The sequence below is a fragment of the Bombyx mandarina genome, chromosome 19 (genome assembly GCF_030267445.1).
Source record: "Bombyx mandarina strain Sakado chromosome 19, ASM3026744v2".
Taxonomy (NCBI): Eukaryota; Metazoa; Arthropoda; class Insecta; order Lepidoptera; family Bombycidae; genus Bombyx; species Bombyx mandarina.
In genome coordinates, this window is record NC_143225.1 from 2,805,480 (window position 1) to 2,826,305 (window position 20,826).

The following is a 20,826-nucleotide window of genomic DNA, read 5'->3' on the forward strand; positions in this document are numbered from 1 at the left end:
TGTATCTATGTGCAAACTCGCATTGTGAATTTCAAGCAATAATACATTTTGAAATTTCATTTGTACAATGATATTCCTGGTTTGAATTGAATATTATAAAAATAGTTTTCTTATTACGTTGAATTTTTTTGCCATGGGCTAATAAATTTTATGAGTTACAAAAAAAAAAAGAAAACTTTTATAAATGAAGTCTTTTTGACTACCATACACGATGAATGACAACAATAAAGGGATTTGAGTGTGGAAAGGAATTTAAATGAAACAATCTTTTTTTATCACAAATATATTTATTTCTTCATTTATTGTATAATGTTTACGTAACACAGAAGCCGAAACGTAATAATTAAATTATAAATAAATGTAAATTCTTAGTTGTTTAACATTTGTGGTTGGAATTTATTTATTTGAGATTAAATTCTCATCAATTTTAATAACATTTTAGTATTTTAACAAAATTCACTAAGAGGTACTGTTTTTTTTTTAGCGAAAGCGAATGTGTATTAAAATAGTGTAAACCCTTAAAATAGTTTTGAAAAAATATCAAAACCTCATACATTAAAATACTGGTAACTATTGTTTTAATTTGTATTTAACTTCAACAAAGAATTTCGCTAAATGCTTACAGACAAATAATTAAAAAATACTAGGTTTTATATTACTTTATTAAGTACAATTATGTGGGCAGGTTCAACGGCATTTGCATCAATCTATAGCTTTGTAAAAGATTGATATCTTGCTTGTTATGAATCTTGACGAATTTGGACGTGGCGGAATGACGATGGCTATAAAACTAATATCGTCTATGTAAACTTAACATTACTGAAAGTAATCGTAAAATATACATACTATTCAAGGCTGAATTAGGATTTTAAATATTATTAACTTTGAAATTATATCTTCTCATGTCAAAATGGCTAACTTCTGTCAAGTACTTGAATGTACGATAGATTTTTTTGGTTCCTTGCAATTTGATAAAAACCTGCGTCTATGCCTACGTTAAATAAATTATTGAATATCTTTATTATTATATCAATTCTTAAGCACAATAGGTTTATTAGAGTTAGAAAATCATCTAATATACATATTATTTTCATTTCTACATATTTCGGTTTTATTTAATTCATTACAACTATATACATGAATTAGCTTCGATTGTACTGAAAATTTAATAAATGGTAAATTTTGCACAAAATATTTGGTATAATTGAACACATTGTGATGACGTTGCCTTTGAATATTAATAAATGATGAATAAATAGATCGGTAAAAATATTTAAAATTTCATTATCATTCCGTAAATTATAAAACACTTTATAGTCTAAATTCTGAAACTAAAATCTATGTTAAAACGATCTTTCAATGATTAAATCATTAAGGGAAGATAAAATATTTTTGATATGTTAATTTCATTATTCTGAGAATAAAAAAAACGCATGTACTCGACGTATTTCTTAAAAAAGGTTTTTAGCAAAGAATAATCTCACTCCGCAGGCAGGACAAATTCCTTTTAAAAGGGTCTGTATGTACTCCTATCTTGATAAAATCTATTTACCTTAAACATTTAAAACTCAGTTCATTTCATTATCATACCGTTTATATTATTGAAAACATTATTTACAGACTGAGCACTAATGAATGTATTGTCGATTTTCTTAATTATTTAAATGTACTAACATGCTATACATACATATCAGCTTTTTTTTTGTAAATTATTATCGCGATTAGATCAAAAGAGTTAAGCTTAAAATCTTCTAAAATGGGAATTTTTGTAACGGAATGAAACCCGTGACGGAAGTTTCAAATAATGTAATTTTATTCTACCATGATGGAAAATATCCAAAAATTGTATTACAAGTTAAAAAAGCATTTTCGCAAGATTTCACCTTCCCATTTACTAACTTTTAAGATCCTGAAGTGAGATTGTACAAGTAAGAAAGCAGGAAAAGTTGAGGCCAAAGGTTTTCAAAATACTTAGCGTTTTTACAGCGAAAATCAAGGAGTTTAAATGAGAATCATTCAAGTGAATCTTTCGCTACCTACCCCATATTGGTTATCCATTCTCACTTCTAAAAGTCAAACCAATGTTCAGTGGCGGATTTACGCCTAGGCTCGTGACGCCCGGGTCTAGGGCGGCGGCAAATTAGAGGGGATTTTTTAAATGCCAAAATTTCAGAGATGAAAAGCAATAAAGACAGTTTCCTTTAAAAATGAATTCCGATTATTAAAAAAAAAATTAACGTCATTATTTTAAATTTAAAATAAACAAATATTGGATCTAAATTACTGAAGTTTATTCGAACATTAAGGGCGGTTTGGTAAACAGGGCCTAGGGTGCCATCAAGCCTAAATCCGTCACTGCCAATGATAATTGAATTAGATAATATTTATAGGTCAAAATTTAAAGAAAAATAAAATATACATATGTATAGAGCAAAACAGTACTGTTCTACAGTCGATATGATAAGATTTAGAATTGTGTTCAAATCAGTCTATTTGGGCATCACTCAGAATAAGATTTTGGGTACAATTTTGAGTCCATTCGTTGAAGCGAAATTTATTTAACTAGTAACATACACCGACTCACAATTAAACTAATTATACAATCATAATACTCGTATATTGTGTAGTATTGATTTTTAATTTATCGTCTTTCCAAATCTAGCCAAACAGCCAATAAATGTTTTTGATGGTAAATAAAAAATAATAGTTGAGGTTACAATTAAAAAAAAAAACACAAAAAAAAAAACCACGCGCGTCTATTAATAAAAAAAAAGAGCGTATTATTGATTTAACAACATTTTTGTATATTTTATCACTGGATTTGTATTTACGATAATTTCATTTTATTAGACGTTATAAAACGCATACTGCATATTCACCTAAACTATAACAACAGTTTCATCATCACATCATCTACCAGTTTTCTTGTTTGGACAAAATAATTTGATGTGCCAAATAATTGATAAAAAGATTAGTAGGTACACTCAATGTAGTCTTGTAAAAAATATTTATGGCTCTCATTGCCAAACGAGACGATCTAAAACATCACTTCCGCCATCCAATGAACCAACTTCGCGATTTTTTTGTAATAAATCCCAACCGTATTTAATACTGCAGACGCATCAAAAAATGGACTCAAATATTTCCAATAGAAAAAGTTATATAAAGATTTCGATAGATAAAACGTGCGGAGACGTTACAAATTTACAAATAATATTTGGTGTTATGTTCACTATAATACTAATGCGTCCTCTCCAATACCGTCTGTCTGTACGTTCTTGTTTTAGGTCACTTACATTTACATATTTATCTCAAGTTTGTTTACGCCGTGAACTGGTAGACCTGTATTGACAAAAACATTAGGATTAATCCGTTAATTCGTTAATTCTTTCTACTCTAGCAACATTTGTTTTTATTGCCTAGACATCTGATTTTAAAGGTATACCATTCATACTTAACTACTTTAGTAATTTAAGTCTCTTATAAGTGCTTAGTGTGAGTTTTTTAACGTTCTCGATAGCGTAAAAGTTAACTCAAACTTGTCTGGAGTTGGAACGTTTGCTTACGTTTGGCGCTAGAGGCGCTGTTCTCACAGCTCTCTCAGAGCTCACATCCCACCTGTTGTTAAGTGGTTACTGGAGCCCGTAGACATCTACTACGTAAATGCGCCACCCACCTTAAGATTTAAGTTCTAAAGTCTCATTATAACAACGGCTGCCCCGCCCTTCAAACCGAAACGCATTACTGCTTCACGGCAGATATAGGCAGGGTGGTGGTACCTACCCGTGCGGACTCACAAGAGGTCCTACCACCAGTCAGTTATAACCTAATGGTTAAAACCTACGATGTATTGATAAGTCTTACTTAGCACATTGTCTCGGGTCTGGACGGTCCCGGAGGCTGCGGCTGCTGTTGCTCCGCGGACCTTTGACGCGGGAGCTGAGACGAGTCGAGCACTATGGAGGGCCGCGGCGGGAGATTCTCGCTCACCATGTGTGAGAGCGAGAGGTCGCTAGATGCGTTCGTATCTCCTGTTTATTTAAAGGGATTAAGTTATAAATTTCAAATCCATTTTAAAGATTTAATAAATGAATTAATGAATGATTTATTTTATTTCAGACAACAACAAGTTCATATCGCTAATTTGGAGCGACAGTGACAAAATTGCAAAAAAAAAAATTCCACTTAGATATGGTTTGATTATTTTTTTTAAAAAATTAGTCTCCTTTCAAGCCTAGACGTCAAACTACAAAAGTAAAATAATAGAGACAGTCATTACCTGTCAGAAATATTTAGAAACTTCATTAGTATTACGAAAAAATCCTATAACTGTAAAAAGTGTAAAATTTACAAATTTACAGTTGTGTCACAGTCGCTCGAAATGAGCGATATGTGTAACATAGTATCATTGAAACATACTTAAAATTAACAAAAACAATCAAATAAAAAAGATACATTTATTAAAAATAATTATCAGTTGAATACATTTCAAATATTCCATTCAACTGATACTTACTTCGAACCAATCATTATTATTATTATTAGGTCCGCAAGTAAACAAGACTCGTGATATCGGATTCATTATTGGCTTGATCGTGTAAAATACGTACAGTACCTGGCAATAATTGTTGAACGTCGACTTTTAGAAATAAGCAATTGGCTATTTTCTTCGTAGTACGTTAAATATCTGTGTCGCACATTAGTTCAATCATGTGCCCTAATAGACACCGGGCTATTAATTGTTCGTGAAACAGAGATAGCGCTCTACGAAGCCGGAGTTAGTCGATTATCTCTTTCTAAAGTTCGATGTGTATTATTTAGCGTCGGGTACTGTACGTACTATTCTGTGCAATGCCCCTCTGTGTATTTTTACATACCTGTTCGGTCGTAACAAAAACAACCCTGTCTTCATGTACATTAAGTTGATTATGATTGAAGCAAACAGCGGGAATTTGATAGGTCGTGCATTAGTGTGAAATGCTTCTACAAATGAGTTTGCTGGTAAAGTTCCTGAAGTTACCCACTAAGTGTTTCATTAGGTCAGAATTTCGATCCGGTGGTAGATTCAACAAAGCACTGCTCATGCTTGCCCGGATGTTAGCAAATTCTTCCAGATTGGGTCCCAAGAGCTCGTCCACCATGGAACCAGAGGGAGCCACCGACGCTACTGGTAAGTAGTACGCAAAAAGAAACCTTAAAACCATACCCGAAGGCTGTCTCGGAACCGGCAGTAAGACTTCGCAACAAGCATCATCGCCGAGCAGAGGCTGCAGGGGCGACGGAAGCTCCCGGCTGTCGACAGCTGAAGATCTCCTTAGCGAGTGCCTGGTGTTTTTTGAGAAAACATTACTTTTGGGGAGCTATACTTTTTTGTCGGTTTGCTTTTATCTCTTTTATTTATTTATTTGTGGCATAGATGGGTGGACGAGCTTACGGCCCACCTGCTGTTAAGTGGTTACCGGAGCCTATACACATCTACAACGTAAATGTCGACATCTACCTTGAGACATGAGTTCTAAAGTCTCAGTATAGTTACAACGGCTGCCCCACCCTTCTAACCGAAACGCATTACTGCGAAAAGGGCACATGTCGCATATTTTGTCAAATAGGTTTTTTTCATATACATGCAGTTTTGAGGCTTACCTATACCCATTTTATAATAATTCCAGTAATTTTCGATTGCTAATTAACACTAAAATATATCTCAAAAGTTAATATTTTAAATTTTACACTGCTTTAAAAAATAATCAGTTTTTTTCATTTCCTGAACGTTTTACATCTTCAGAGATGTGCCCTTTTCGAAATTGCATATTCAATTAATGAAATTACCTCTGATGCGGTAGACGTCTGTCTGTCACGGTGAGGAGACTCGAGCTCTGTGGTTGCTCCTCGCTGGTGTTGACGCAGACGCTGATGCTGATCGCTCCCCCCGCGCCCGCCCCCTCCCCGCCCTCCTCCTCCTCGTATCTGTCCAGTACAGACCCCATTTCTAGGCTACGGTCGAAAATTAAAGTAGTACTCTCTGATCTTCGTTGTGGGACATTCACTAAAGCCGTTTTTAGTCACGTGTATTAATACGCTTTTATTAGCTTCAGACGTATATGTATGTAACGGAATCTTTGAACATGATTTTGAGCCCCTTCAAAACATCGGATTAACGTCAAAATTTGGTATACTTAATAAGGACCGATGCGAACTGAATATTAAAAAAAATTGAAATTCACCTACAAAATTTTAAACTATTATTTATTTTTATGTATGTATTTCATTTTTTTCCTAATTAATTTTTAAAACTACAATATCCTTGTCTTCTAGCCACGTATCTTTTGTATTTGGTATCTTTATATTTGTTGCTTTGATGTTGTTAGTTATGATTTTTATAAACGTTGCCAACACTACGAGATTAATGAAGGTGAGAAAAGAACTTTGCCCATAGTCTTTTTCATCATGATGTTTTTGCGTCATATTTAAGTTATTAATATACAATAATATATCGAAAATTTGTTTACGAATTGAATCAACTAAGAAAAACGAAGGAAGCGAACTAAAAGAAAAAGTCTGTATAAACAACAAATACAAGTAATATAGTATACTATTAACCTAGTAAAGTCTAAAACAACGGATTTCATATTCCAGATAAGATTTAAAATAATTTCAAAAATCTTCGTTGTAGAGTTTATTTTACAATCAAAATGGCACGAGCAACAATTATTAAGATTAATCGTCGACTTGCTCGAAATAAAACAGACCAATTCAATTTGATTATAATTATTATTTTCCAGACCGAAAATAAGGCATCATGTCGAGTTGCGTCTAATATGATAAAATTCTTTCGTCTATACTAATATATAGGTATAAATCTGGAGTGGTTTTTACGGATGTTCCGTTATAACTACTGAACCATGCATCCGATTGACTTGAAACTTGGTATCCATGTAGAAAATACATGTACTTAATGGATAGCCTAATATTTATATGAGTGTTGGACTCCCTACACAAGTTGCGGGGGCGTTAATTATGAGAATCTTTGTGGGGGTGAGAAATTATAAGGTTAATTTTAAATGCCCAGCGAAGCCGACGGGTCAGGTAGTCTATACTTCTATAATAATATTTTAAAGAAGAAAGATTTGTTTGTTTGTTTGTATTGATTAGGCTCCGAAACTACTGAACCGATTTAAAAAATTCTTTCACTGTTTGGAAGTTACACTATTCCCGAGTGACATAGGCTAGAATCATTTTTGAAAAAAATTAGGGATCTTTACTAAAACTCAATAATGTAACCCAAGGTGTAAAAAAAATTACCTAAAATATTCTTTACATCGCGTGCCCTGCGAAAACTATTGATGATAGAATAAAATAATGTACTACGACTTTGAAGAACACATTATTAATTACAAAAAGTCTCGCGACAGCATATCTCTAACTATTGTAGTTACGCCGCAATAAGTGTTCTTTTATTTTAAAAAATAAATCAACGTCAAATATCGTTGAAATTTTTGTTAAAGACCCGAGCGGAGCCGGAGCGGGCCGCTAGTATCTTACAATAATATTAGTGGAACATAAAATTTTAAGTAACAAATTCCCTTCACCATTCCCAGTTGTCGTGCGAACTCACCGCCGTTGGATCAGGTTCTCCATGATGATGTAATCGTCTTCTTCGGCTCCTCGAAGGTGCTCCTTCTCCATGAAGAGTGCGAACTCCGGGTTGGACATCTCGCTGGCGTGACGTCGACGGACGGAGGGGGAGGCCGCGCGGGCGGGGGACAGCAGACGTGAAGTTATCGGTGTTCTGTTCAGAGGAATGTTACTGAAATTATTATTCTGGCATTCCCACTGGATCGCTTTTTTTAAAAGGGATTTTATGACCTGGTAACTAAGACCTTTTGGTCATGTCTTATTTTAATTTATATTCTTATTTTTATGAAAAATTATAACATGGAGTGATATTAAATGAAATGAAGATGATTACATAATTTGAGACATTAATCAACTGGGATGTAATTAAATGAAATGAGATGATATGGGATGAAATATAATTTCAGTAAAATGGTGTTCATTTACTGAAACTTTTTCAGTGGACTTTTTGGAAGATCCCGAGAAGTTACGTCCAGCGGCTTTGTTTCATTTTCCTTTTTCATTATTACACATTCAGACCTGAAGAAACACTAAATAGACAAAATAAAACAAATCGCACAACTTCACTCCTCGCGTTCCCGCCAAAAAGTCCCAGTGGATCGCTTGTATCCTGTATAGTTTAGTGTGGTACCTCGGCGTGTGCGGTGGTGAGAAGAGTCCATAGACAGTTTCCAGTTCGTCCGTGATGCTCGTGTACTCGTGCATGGCGAGCAGCAGGGAGCGGGGCGCGCCCCCCACTCGAGCCCTCCCTGTCCCCCCCGCGGCCCCCGTGGCCCCCGCACCCTCCCACCCCGATTGAGGACCTTCGACAATTTACAAATTTAACAATGGTTTGTCCGCTTCATTAAATCACGCGAATGGAATAAGGAACATAAATTAGTATAAGTATATCGAGGGTAGAGGTAAGTGTGTTTTAAGCAACATGTTGCAATTTTAAAGTACAATTATGTTCCTAATGAATTCTACGAGACAACTATTTAATGTTTAAAATTTGGAAAAAAATATCAAAATAACAAAAAAAAACTTCTTCAACTAGTCGAATGGAGGGGAGGTAACATAATTGAAGTTCAATTAAAAGCATCGGACTGTTGATGCTAATACCAAATAAAAGGCAAGATTAAATTACCAAGATAAATGTCGCGTATTAAGCTAAATGTTGCTTAAACCAAAAATCTTTCACTCATCGATATATAGATGATTGAACAAGTGATCCAATCTTGTCCGGTGGTAGATTCTGCGAAGCACTGCTCTTGCTGAGGCCAGTGTTAGCAACACTCCCGGTTTAAGCCCCATGAGCTCACCTACTAGCTCGGTGAATCTAGAATATCCCCTCGAGGGGTCAAAAGGGGGAAAAATGATCCAATCTAAATTTACCTGTTACGGAATTGTGCACAGAGCCAGCGTCTACTGCAGAGTTGTCGGGTTCAGAATGCGTTTGACTGTGCTGTCTCCTCGGAGCCAAGTGTTGTGAGGAGTAGGGGCCCATGCCGCAGTCGTTGCCCCCTTCGGAGCGCCTGTAGACACGACAAGCTATTTACGGAAGATTTTCGACTAGACTTTCATAATAGGCTTAATTAAAATTGTATCTAGAAGTTTTTTTTTTTTTTTATATAGGTAAATGATATTGATTTGAAAAAAACATAGAAAGTAATCGAGTCGAATAGAAGCAGCATATTTTTTGTGAAGGTCAAAATAACCTATCAATGAAGATTCCATTGATCAAAATTGTATCGTCGAATTTAAAAAGAAAATCATTCGCAGAAATGCAATTTTCAAAAGACGAAATCTCGGTTTTTATTTATCTGAAAATTAAACAGAACTAACTTACCGTAATTCTGTGCTGAATAAAAATAAAGTATAAGTGTGTTTTTGAAGAACATAATTTTTTTTGTTTGTTAAAAAGTAGTATTTTTAAAAGTTATCATAAAAAATGTGTTTAGTACCAATGTAGTGATTACTATTTACATAAAACTTTAATTGATATGGAAATTTTAGAGTGCACATAAGTTATTTCAAATTGGCAGAAACGTGTCTATGTTTGGTAAAAAAGAGATAACAGGATTATGTAGAACCATTCCCGGGATTGCTCTCCGCGGAAAGTGTGACACAAAACATAGAGCAAACTATAATCCCTCCATAGACCCAGACGTTTTGTGAGTCCGCACGGGTAGGTACCACCACCCTGCCTATTTCTGCCGTGAAGCAGTAAAGCGTGTCGGTTTGAAGGGCGGCAGGTTAATCGCTGTATTAAAAAATTGAGACTTAGAACTCATTTTTCCAAGTGAGTGCCGGAATTACGCAGTTGGCCGTCAGCTCGCCCACTCATGTAAGGAATTAAAAAAGGTTCCACGAGAACCGGGTCATAAGCACGTACTTTTTGTTTAGGCATTTATTTACTTAAGTGTTAATTAATTCAGTTAGTAATGTGCTTACAAGTTTCAAACATTGACTAGTTTGTGAATTAGTACTAATAAAACCTTACGGTTCTAATTATATTAATTAAGGCTTGATCGTAGCTTTATCAATGTTCTGATAAAATATAATATTATATTAATAAACGTGGCAATACCTAAAAAGTTATAATGCGTTATGACTTCTGCGCATTGTCAGTCAGTGTCAAATAAAAATTCAAAATTATCAAAACACGCTATCGGCTGGTATTAATTGCATCAGATTATTATTCTTAGATTTTAAGTTTAGTGACGATAGTGTGAAAATAAGTATTGTGAAAAACTTACAGTGAAAAAAAGCTAATAAAACCATTCTACTATCTAAGACGTGTTTTGCTTTGAGTTTGCCGTTGCAAAATATACAAGATACATTAGGTATAGATGGGTGACAAGCTTTGGTTTAAGTGACATTTCGATTCATACGCGACTTTTTATTTATTTAAAGGTCCGTTTTATTTGGTATTAGAAACAACAATCCGATGTTTTCAATTGAACTTCAATTATGCTAAATTTAACACATTGAAACAGTTGGAATAATTTTTTGTTATGATTTTTTTTCTAAATTTTATCCTTCAAATGGTTCTCCTGTAAAGTTGCAAAAGTGTCTCTTAAATCATATCCTTTCGCCCCTCGATATAATATCCTATCTCTATATATAAAAATGAATTGCTGTTGGTTAGTCTCGCTAAAACTCGAGAACGGTTGGACCGATTTGGCTAATTTTGGTCTTGAATTACTTTTGGAAGTCCAGTGAACGTTTAAAAGGTGGATAAATATGAAAATGCTCGGAATTAAATAAAAATAACAATTTTGTTTTCCCTTTGATGTGTCCCCCGTCGGACGGATTTCCTTTGTTTGTTTTAAGTTTATTTTATACAAAAGTTTAGGTCTTTTATTTATCGATTGAGGCACTACGAAGTCTGCCGGGTCAGCTAGTATTATATATACACAGCTATTTCCTTTGGGGTTCGCGTATCGTGGACACAATTATAATTTGGTTTTACATTTTAATCTCGTATTTTTGACTGTCATTATAATCTTTTCGACATTTTCAATACTTCACATTTGCCGTGGACACGACGAATGATACAAACATTAGTTGATTTCGAGAATATTCTATGCCCGATAAATACGAGCAGATGGAATTAACGTTAGTATTTAAAAAATGTTTATTGTAATGTCAAATTTTAGTATACGTATTATTAATTCAGGATTCAATTAAAAAAGGGTATATCTCGCCATAGTGTGCGGGCGTTTTTCCTAACAGAGGCAAATGTTTTGCGAGCAATTTCCAAACTATCACAGTTTTTCTGGCTCCTCGTTATATGGAGTACAAAATGAGTATTTCAGAATACTTAATAACTCAGGAGGCTTAGAGAGCTTACCTATTATATATGAGCTGTACAAGGCTTTGACATTAAGTCTATTTTAAGAGTTAAATTTATCTGCAACTCTATACGAATATGGAGCAATGAATAACTATATTGAGGTCGGATCTGGCTTTTAGCGAAAAATAAATTAGCATTTTACAATTTGCACTTTTCTTTAGTCACTTGAATTTAAGTTTAAGGGAACGAATTAATTTATTTATGGCTTTATATACTACATAGTATAAAGGTGGACTTAATTCTATAGGCATTCTCTGACAGTCTACCTTAGGGGAGTGCAGAGATGAACCTTGGTAGGTGTAGTGTGATAGTGATATTACTTAAACATGTGTATATATAACATACATAATATTTATAGATACAAATACTAGTACTTAAATAAATACATATACATAAAAATATATATAAATAAATATTATCAATTAGATGACTCTGCTAGCTCTCTGAGAAACAGTTCTCGAATCCTCGTCTTAAACGCTTCACGTGTTCAGTAGCCGACCTTATTTTGTGGTACGAATGTGGTAATGGACAACAGCACGGAGACATTCTAACAGCAAACTCGAAGCAAACTTATACACTAACGCTATACAGGGTGTGACTGAACCATTCCCGAATATCAAAACAAAAAAATAACACTCTAGAAAAAATCCTAATGTTTTTGTATAGCCCGTAATGGAATACTATTTACATTAGCTAACGCGCGAAAACTTTAGTCTCATTTGGGGTCACTGAATATGAAATTATTAAAACGACAATAATGTATATTTATTTTGTTAGATATAGATAGACTCCGGGAACGATTTATTGCCACCCCGCGTACTAAAGCAAAGCCAGTCGCCAATGAAACTATTTGACTTACTGTTTCCACAACCGTCTCCTAACAGATGCAAGAAGGTAACAAACAAAAAAAACGTGTACATGAAATTATAAAAACTGATGAAGATTTTGTTTTGGGTTTTCCCAATGTATAAACGTCCGCCAATTTATTTTAATGGGCAACAAAGGTATTGAAAACATGATTAGTGAAATATGGATCGCAATTAAGGAAAAACGAATGGTCATGCTCTGATCTGTCTCAAATGACTCAAATGAAACTGTCTCAAATGAATTCATTAAAAATCAACACGAGTTTGAAACAAATTTTCAATCACATTTTCATGTTTGTGTAGAGTTTTTACTGTATATTATTTTACGTGTGACGTACCTTCTGGTGTTAGCTGTACGTCTTGTCCCGCCCGATGTGGTCCGAGGTCTCAAGCTGTGCAGGTCTGTAGGCATTTCGCGGACTTCTGGGAGGAAAGCGTCGTCTGTCGATGATGCCACTAAATCATACAGATTCTTGATTAATGGTCATAGCGATTAAGCGGTTTTCGAAGTGTGTTCTTTAGTGGAACTGCCCTAATAGTTTTTTTTAATTTTTTTTTATTGCTTAGATGGGTGGACCAGCTCACAGCCCACCTGGTGTTAAGTGGTTACTGGAGCCTATAGACATCTACAACGTAAATGCGTCACCCACTAAGGTCTCAAGTATAGTTACAACGGCTGTCCCACCCTTTAAACCGAAACGCGTTACTGCTTCACGGCAGAAATAGGCAGGGTGGTGGTACCTACTCGCGCGGACTCTCGAGAGGTCCTACCACTAGTAAAAATTAGTTTGCTGAATGTCATAAATAATTGACACAGAGAACGTGTCGAGTCACGTGAAAGCTTTTTTTTATTTTTTTATTGCCCTAGTAGGCAGACGACCGTACGGCCCATCTGATGGTGAGTGGTTACCGTCGCTCATGGACTTCAGAAATGCCAGGGTCAGAGCCAAGCCGCTGCTTACCGTTAAGTACCCTCCACAATCCTCTTTTGAAGAAGGACATGTCATAGCGCTCGGGAAACACCGTGGAGGGGAGCTCATTCCATAGCCGGATGGTACGTGGCAATAAAGATCTGTGGAAACGCACTGAATGAACTGTACTCAGTCTGTCAAAAACTTGCCTTTCTTCTCATCACTGGGTTCGGTTCTGTTGCTATCCGATGATCGTTGTCTGGCCGGCATTATGGCTGGTTGCTGCCGTACCACCGTGACGTCAGGACCGGCTGCGCTCCCTCCGGACGAAGTGGATATCGAGTCGGCTTCCGGCTCCTTGGCTTCTCCACATATAGCCTCTGTTCCCGACTGCGGCAGCTCGTCCTGATTGTTTCAATTCACATTACTTTTGTTTTTAAATCGAGGCAAATGTACTTAATTCGACAGTCGTGTGTCGCGTGAAGCAAAATAAAAACTTTAAGCATTGAGAGACTTATTATTTCCTGATCTATATATTATATGTTACGGTAAAAGTACTACAACCTTTTCGGGCCGGGGGCCGAACCTCCTACGAGGTCCCCGCGCCTAGGGGGCGCGCGGGGTATGTGAGACTCAATGATCTGCAGGTGTTGAGAGCAGATCGCGACTACAACCTAACCTAATCTAACCTACGACATTTTATATATTATGCAAAGAAAAGTAGGTTTTGTTTGTAATTTACATTATTAAATTAAAATAATTTTCGTTACTAAAGCCTTTTGTATTATGTTTATTTAAATAAATATTTTTTTACTGTAACAGCATTTTAAATTTATTTGTATTCCAACTTTTCTTAAAACATGAAGGTAAGAGTATTATACATTTACCAAAACGTGAAGGCAACAGTACACATTTTCTGGGAAATGTACATATACATTATATTCAGTTCACATATATCCAACTTTTTGGCAAATGTGAACATTTACCGGTAAAAGTGTACATTTCCCAAGAGTGTACATTTGCCGTAACATATACACAATGAAGCAATTTTGTTTTTTTTTAATTTCCTTTTATGCGTTAGTGTGTTTATTTTTTGTGTTTTTCTTGTGTTATCGACATCTAGAAATTTCTGAATAGATTTTATTTAAATAAACTTTATCTTTGCTACTTTTAGATATTTTTTAAAATTGTATACTGATGACGTTTTGTTTCTGACGTTCAAAATTATTTAGATAGTTTTTTTTTATAATAATTTCAGATTCACGTTTTTCCAGTGACTAGCAACTGACTAACTGGTGGATTAATATACCTTATATATTTAACATCGGGTTAGATGTTGACGCGCATTAAATATGTTTCACTAATTCATTCGCTATTTTCTTTACAGTTCGGTAATACATTATTTCAGAGTCATAAGCCGCCTGTCGCCATTGACTGGATCAATGTAAATCGGCCATTATCTTTTACTGGTATGGTAGTTAAAAACCGTAACGTTATTATGAGACAACACGCACAAAACATCTTCAGGTAATGGTATGGAGAATTATTTAAAAAAAATCTGCATAGTTTTGATTAAAAAACATATATATAGTTAATCAAACGATTGTTTTATTCGTTTTTTTTTTCACGTTGGCGTGTCTTGGCAGCGACCCGCGACCACGAAAACTGTGTAGCATTGGAAATCTTACAACGCTTGCAATAAAATAAGCACATAAAAGAACTATAGAAGTGTTTTAATCATAACCATGAAACAAAGGCCTTGTTTTATTAGTGTTCTAATTAACGAAACAATATGTCCATTTAATGAAGTTACACTTATGCGTCTAATGAATACGAATTCATGAATAATGTTTGATGCGTGCGGGGCTCTCTCACGCGACACAGAAGCTTATTAGTAATATGGAAATACATTAAATACGTTTGGAATTGCGCCAATTTAACCCTAATTTCGACCGAACCACGCGTTGCCTAAACAAGCGTCGGCTAAATGGGATGATATATCTATACTAATATTATAAAGTGAAAATATTTGTTTGTTTGTATTGAATAGGCTCCGAAACTACTGAACCGATTTGAAAAATTCTTTCACTGTTTGCAAGCTATACTATTACCGAGTGACATAGGCTATAATCCTTTTTGAAAAATTTTTGGCATTCTTACTAAAACTCTAATAATGTAACCAAAGGTGTAAAAAAAATACCTAAAATATTATTTACATCGCGTGCCCTGCGAAAACTATTGGTGGTAGAATAAAATAATGTACTACGACTTTGTGGAACAGATTATTATTTACCAAAAGTGTCGCGGCATATGTCTAACTATTATCGTTATGCCGCAATAAGTGTTCTTTTATTTATAATAAAAAAAAAACGTCAAATATCGTTGAAATTTTTGTTAAAGACCCGAGTGGAGCCGGAGCGGGACTGTACATATATCTGCTAGCACTATTCCAGATAATAGAGGTTAGAGCGCTCGGCTTAGCGCCACTAATATTGATAAATGTCATCATAAAATTGAGATTTAAATCGCTCTTTTGGCATTTATGACTTTCAGAGAGTAAAATTAGCAATTAGTTCGGTAGCTGCCTCAATTATTCGTGGATTTGATTAAGCTTTTTTTTAGTAGATAAATAATTTTAATTAACAATATTAAGGTAAATTTTAATTTTAAGAAAATTTCATTTCAAAAATCCTCATTAATAGGATCTCTACAAAATTATTAACCAGAAAATTCCTTCGGTTGATTAAGTTATACAGTTATTTGATCACAGAAGCGATATAGTTCATAATTAATGCTTTTTTATTGATCATGTTCTTTCGGTGAAGTAGGTACTTTGATGTGAAATAGTATATGCTAATAGTGTGCCTTGAAACTATACTGAGACCTTATAACTTATATCTCAAGATGGGTGGCGGCATTTACGTTGTAGATTGTCTATGTGCTCCAGTAACCATTTAACATCAGGTGGGCTGTGAGCTCGTCCACCCATCTAAGCAATAAAAAAATATATATATATTAATGAGCACGAAAAAATAAGATATTTAATACTCCACAAGTTTCTTTTCCCAAATTAATTTAGATTATAAAATTAATTAACATATTATTTGACTGACTTATATATTTATATGACTCATATCGAATATACAAATCTACAGTGGTTTTTACGGATGTTCCGTTATAACTACTGAACCATGCATCTGATTGACTTGAAACTTGGTATCCAAGTAGAAAATACATGTACTTAATGGATAAGCTAATATTTATATGAGTTTTAGACTCTCTACACCAGTTGCGGGGGCGCTAATGATGAGGATCTTTGTGGGGGTGAGAAATAATAATGTTAATGTTATCGCGCGTCATTTATTCCCTGTTATCATTATTATTTTTGGTGTCATAATGAATTTGTGTTGTTGTTAATTTATGAAATTCTACAACGCAATTGATAACTGTGGGAAATTTTTTAGTCACATTGATTCCAGGAATTCGTCACAGAACCCAATTTAATAAGGATGTACATACAGTACCCGGCGATAAATATTGCACATCGACCGTGGGAAAGAGACGGTTAATTTTTGATTCGTAGAGCGTTATACCTGTCGCATATTACCTAATTGACATTTAATCTTATAGATATCGGATCGTTATCGTGTTTCGTCGCACACAGGTAACGCCCTACAACAAAAACAAAATTAGACGACTGTCTCTTTCTAAATATCGATGTGCAATATTTATTGCCCGGTACTTTACCTATAGTACACCGCAACATACCTGCTATACTTTTATATTTTCCAAAATTTCTGTAAATTAAACGGTTGTCTGGAAGAGATCACTTTTAGCGATAAGACCGCTTATTGTACAAATGTATCTGCTTTTTTGATTGTTTTTTGAATGTAAATTGTGTTTTGGTGTGCAATAATGTGTATTCTCTCTCTCTCTCTCTCGCTCTCTCTCTTACCTAGACGCGATTTAAAGGAACGATTGTTTAGACAACGGTCGCCGAGTTTTAACGTGTTGGAATGGCTTACGTCAGAGTGGCAGGAGGGTTGTTCGTCCTCCTCTTGTACCGGGCGCACGGTGAAGCGAGCACCAGTGTCGCTGTCTGATAGTACCTGCCGTATTATCACATATACATAGACGACATAGTTGAAGCAAAGCAGAGCGAAAGGACATGGGCCACTCTCCATACATTGCACGGCCCACTAAACGAAGTTCAAGGACAGTAATGAAATTAAGTTTAAATACCAGAGTATATATCCTCTTTATTATAAACAAATTAAAATCAATATTGTTCATGGGGATAAAGAGATATTTAAATTTTAATCTTATGTTAATATATTTTGCTAGTTTTTTGCAATATAATGTTTTTTTTAAAAGATTTAATGCGAATTGTTTAAAATATAAATATATTTTACCTATGGCAACTCCTTCAATATTATCAATGTAGCTTAGTCATGCTAATTTCTTTTTATTTATGATTTTAATTGTCCCACCATTAAAATACCCTTAAATTTTATAATAAGTATGTAAAAATGAAATGTTTTTTTCTACAGATATTTTATTAACGTCCTCGAGAGCACGAGTAGCTGGGCCGAAAATGGCCCATGTCCTTTAGGTTTCGGAATAACACGCAAGTTAGGCACGATGACTTGCGGGATGCGATAACGAGTACGAGTCGATGCAGAATCGATTCTAAATCGATATTGGTGTATTCGCGATTAGCTCGTATCAAGTCGCGATTATTTCGACTCGAATTAATACAGTTTTCGTGGTCGCGCTGGTCAAGGCGTAAGGTATTGATGGTATCGGAAACTATCAAATAATAAACGCGTAATGAAACCTTTTTTTAGTACTTTTTAACTGATTAAAAGGAAAATAGGTTGCTTAATCGATTTTATGAATTTATTTAAGAACGTTCACAGGTATATCAGAGATTGCTGGATAGATTTTGAAAATTCTTTTTTTTTGCGAATTGCTTTAAGCTTTCGTGGCCGTTTACGTCATAAGCACGACACTATACTACGCTAGGCGGGTTTTATCACGATTTTCATATTTGATGAGCTCTGGAAATTTCTGCGGTGTCGCAAGCGTAGTTAATAAAAAATATCAATGATATTATATTAACTTGATAATTATTTTATGTACAAAAAAATATGTAAATATTGTATATGCGATGCTACCTATATGCTATGTAAATCGTGCTTACGTACCTGCGATCTATATAGCTTATAATAATGAGACTGGATTCTTTGAGTTACGTTAAAAATTTATTTAATTTATTGGTCACGGAAAAACTGAATATATCAGATTAGTATAGGTTATTTAATTCCTTTTTTTATTACAAAATAAACTTAACTTGTTATTACTACTGAATACTACTGAACTTTTCATACTATATTCTGAATTTTTATCTGGTTCACGTAATATTAAAAATTAAAGTGTTTTATACTCTACAAGTTTATTTTCTCAAATAAATTTAGATTCCAAAATTAATATACTTATTAATAGATTTCGATTAAATAAAGATTTATCATATGCATAGTTTTTAATGTCAACTGCATCAAAGATGTTTTTGAAATTAGAGAGTTACAATTTTGGCGTTTTAATGATAAAATTAATTAGAAACCATCATAGAGATTAAAAAAAATCAATTTTAATTCACAAAACAAAACAATACTCGACTAAATGCGATTACTTTATCTATAACGACATTTAAGGCTGAGATAGATTTACGCCAATATTAACCTCATATGACGTCAGGCGTTGCGATTGACGTGAAAAAATTGTAAAGTTACAGATATAGGCAGGTAGGCAGCGGTTTGGCTCTGCCTCTGGCATTGTTGAAGTGCATGGGCGACGGTAACCACTCATCATCAGGGGGCCTTATGCTCGTCTGTCCTACAAGGCCCGCAAAAAAAAAGTGAGAGAAGATTCGTAATTTTTCGGAAAAGTTCGTATTTATCGTGCTCTCTCAAATAGTTTCAGTACCCATCTTAGAGCCGTATATGACACTTGACACTAAACAATAAAGTTTCATATTAATGGATATGAGAATGTCACTCATTTAATACGATAATTCATTGACAGTTCGGGTGGCATCGTATTCCGATAAAGATCCGAGTTTTCCCGAAGGCAAATAATTTCTCACTACATCTATATCATAAATGTTGTTTACTCATTAGATTGTATAATTACAAAGCTTTCCAAACTACTTTATATCGTGTCAGTTATTCCACGACCACGAAAACTGTAAATTGAGACGTCAAATATTAATTAATTAAAGAAAATGTCGAAATTATTAAATCGTTTAACTGTTTTAATCTTGAATTCGCGGACACCTTGATAATTCACTGATTCAGATAAGATAACGATGCATAGATTTAGCACCATGCGATTAAGAGTTTTAAGGTACATGAAAAATGCACCAAAATATTTTGACAAAACATTTACGTCAGCATAATTTATACAAATTGACACATTTTTATGGGGTCTTACCTCGGAGCGATCACTGGCAGTTCTAAGTCTATTCCCCCCGGCCTGGAAGCTTGGGGGCGGCGGTCCGAGAGTGTCTGTGGACCCCCGGTTGACCAGCGAAGGATGAGTCGCCATGAACCTGTGTATCACCGCCAGGTGGCTCATCGTCTGCTCCGCTATATCTTCGAGCTTTCTTAACCTAAATTCAACGCTCTGAAAAGCCATCGTATGTTTTAAATGACCATAATAAAAATCACAGAACGTCACGCTAAAATCAAATTAAGGTTAAGGTAATTTTGACGTTAATTTTGAGTTTTTGTTTTATTATTATTATTAGATTTTTTTTATATTATTATTATTGTTTTTGTTCTATTCCGAGATTGTAGCTATTGTTTTTATTTAATTCTGGTATACTATATGAAATTTTAATGAATGTAATATTGATGCAAAATCTGAAGTAAATGAAATAAAAATAAAATAAATAAAAAAACACCCATAGATTTGCCATTGAAACATGAAGACACGGATATGATTACAAGAAAGATATGCCTCAAACGAATTCGTGTATATGTTTTTTAACTAGGGTAGTTTTACATGATAAGTGAAAGTCGATTAGTCTTAACAAAACGTATCGCTTGATGACTACCGGCATCCCGGAATGACCTTGTGACTTGTAAATTCTAAAATATTTCAACATTACTACGAATTGAACATTATTAGTTCCAGAAACTTCCGTCAAACTGTTTTTTTTTCTTTTTTTTTCGTTTAACTTGTTGCGTTTCACAAACAAAACATTGTTAGTTTATTTGGAACGAAGTTTCCTATGGGACGATGCGGAGGGATACCCTAACCGAGAAAAAACGTCCGTAACGTAAGATTTGTTATTATTTATGTATAGTCTTAGTATGACGGCTATACAGTGTCTAACGTATAGTCTACGTGATGACGTTTAACAGCTGTTTCTTTGGATATTATTATTATATATTTTTTATAAATCATTGTGAATAAAATAAAGTTGATAACTTTGTAAAGTAGTTTTTATTTTGTTATTTTATAAAAAAATCATAATAAAAATGTATACCCAAATAATTATTTTCTTTATACC

General features: G+C 34.3%; 1 protein-coding gene across 14 annotated transcripts in view; it reads right to left on the bottom strand.

The window, feature by feature from the left end:
• Positions 1-267: 267 nt before the first annotated feature.
• Trpm (transient receptor potential cation channel, subfamily M) overlaps positions 268-20,826 on the bottom strand; it is a 274,349-nt gene continuing 253,790 nt past the window's right edge. For 10 of the 14 annotated variants that reach the window (XM_089735227.1, XM_089735235.1, XM_089735238.1 and 7 more), the window contains 12 exons: positions 19,743-19,934; positions 17,276-17,359; positions 13,460-13,655; positions 12,678-12,795; positions 12,333-12,350; positions 9,010-9,149; positions 8,267-8,438; positions 7,616-7,789; positions 5,830-5,994; positions 5,207-5,325; positions 3,865-4,031; positions 268-3,342 (listed from right to left, as the gene is read on the bottom strand). In XM_089735227.1, coding sequence (XP_089591353.1) covers positions 3,865-4,031; positions 5,207-5,325; positions 5,830-5,994; positions 7,616-7,789; positions 8,267-8,438; positions 9,010-9,149; positions 12,333-12,350; positions 12,678-12,795; positions 13,460-13,655; positions 17,276-17,359; positions 19,743-19,934 — 1,545 coding nt within the window. In that variant the 3' untranslated portion in view covers positions 268-3,342. The remainder of the gene's footprint in view (positions 3,343-3,864; positions 4,032-5,206; positions 5,326-5,829; positions 5,995-7,615; positions 7,790-8,266; positions 8,439-9,009; positions 9,150-12,332; positions 12,351-12,677; positions 12,796-13,459; positions 13,656-17,275; positions 17,360-19,742; positions 19,935-20,826) is intronic. The other 4 variants (XM_089735237.1, XM_089735228.1, XM_089735229.1 and 1 more) reach the window with 3 other exon arrangements.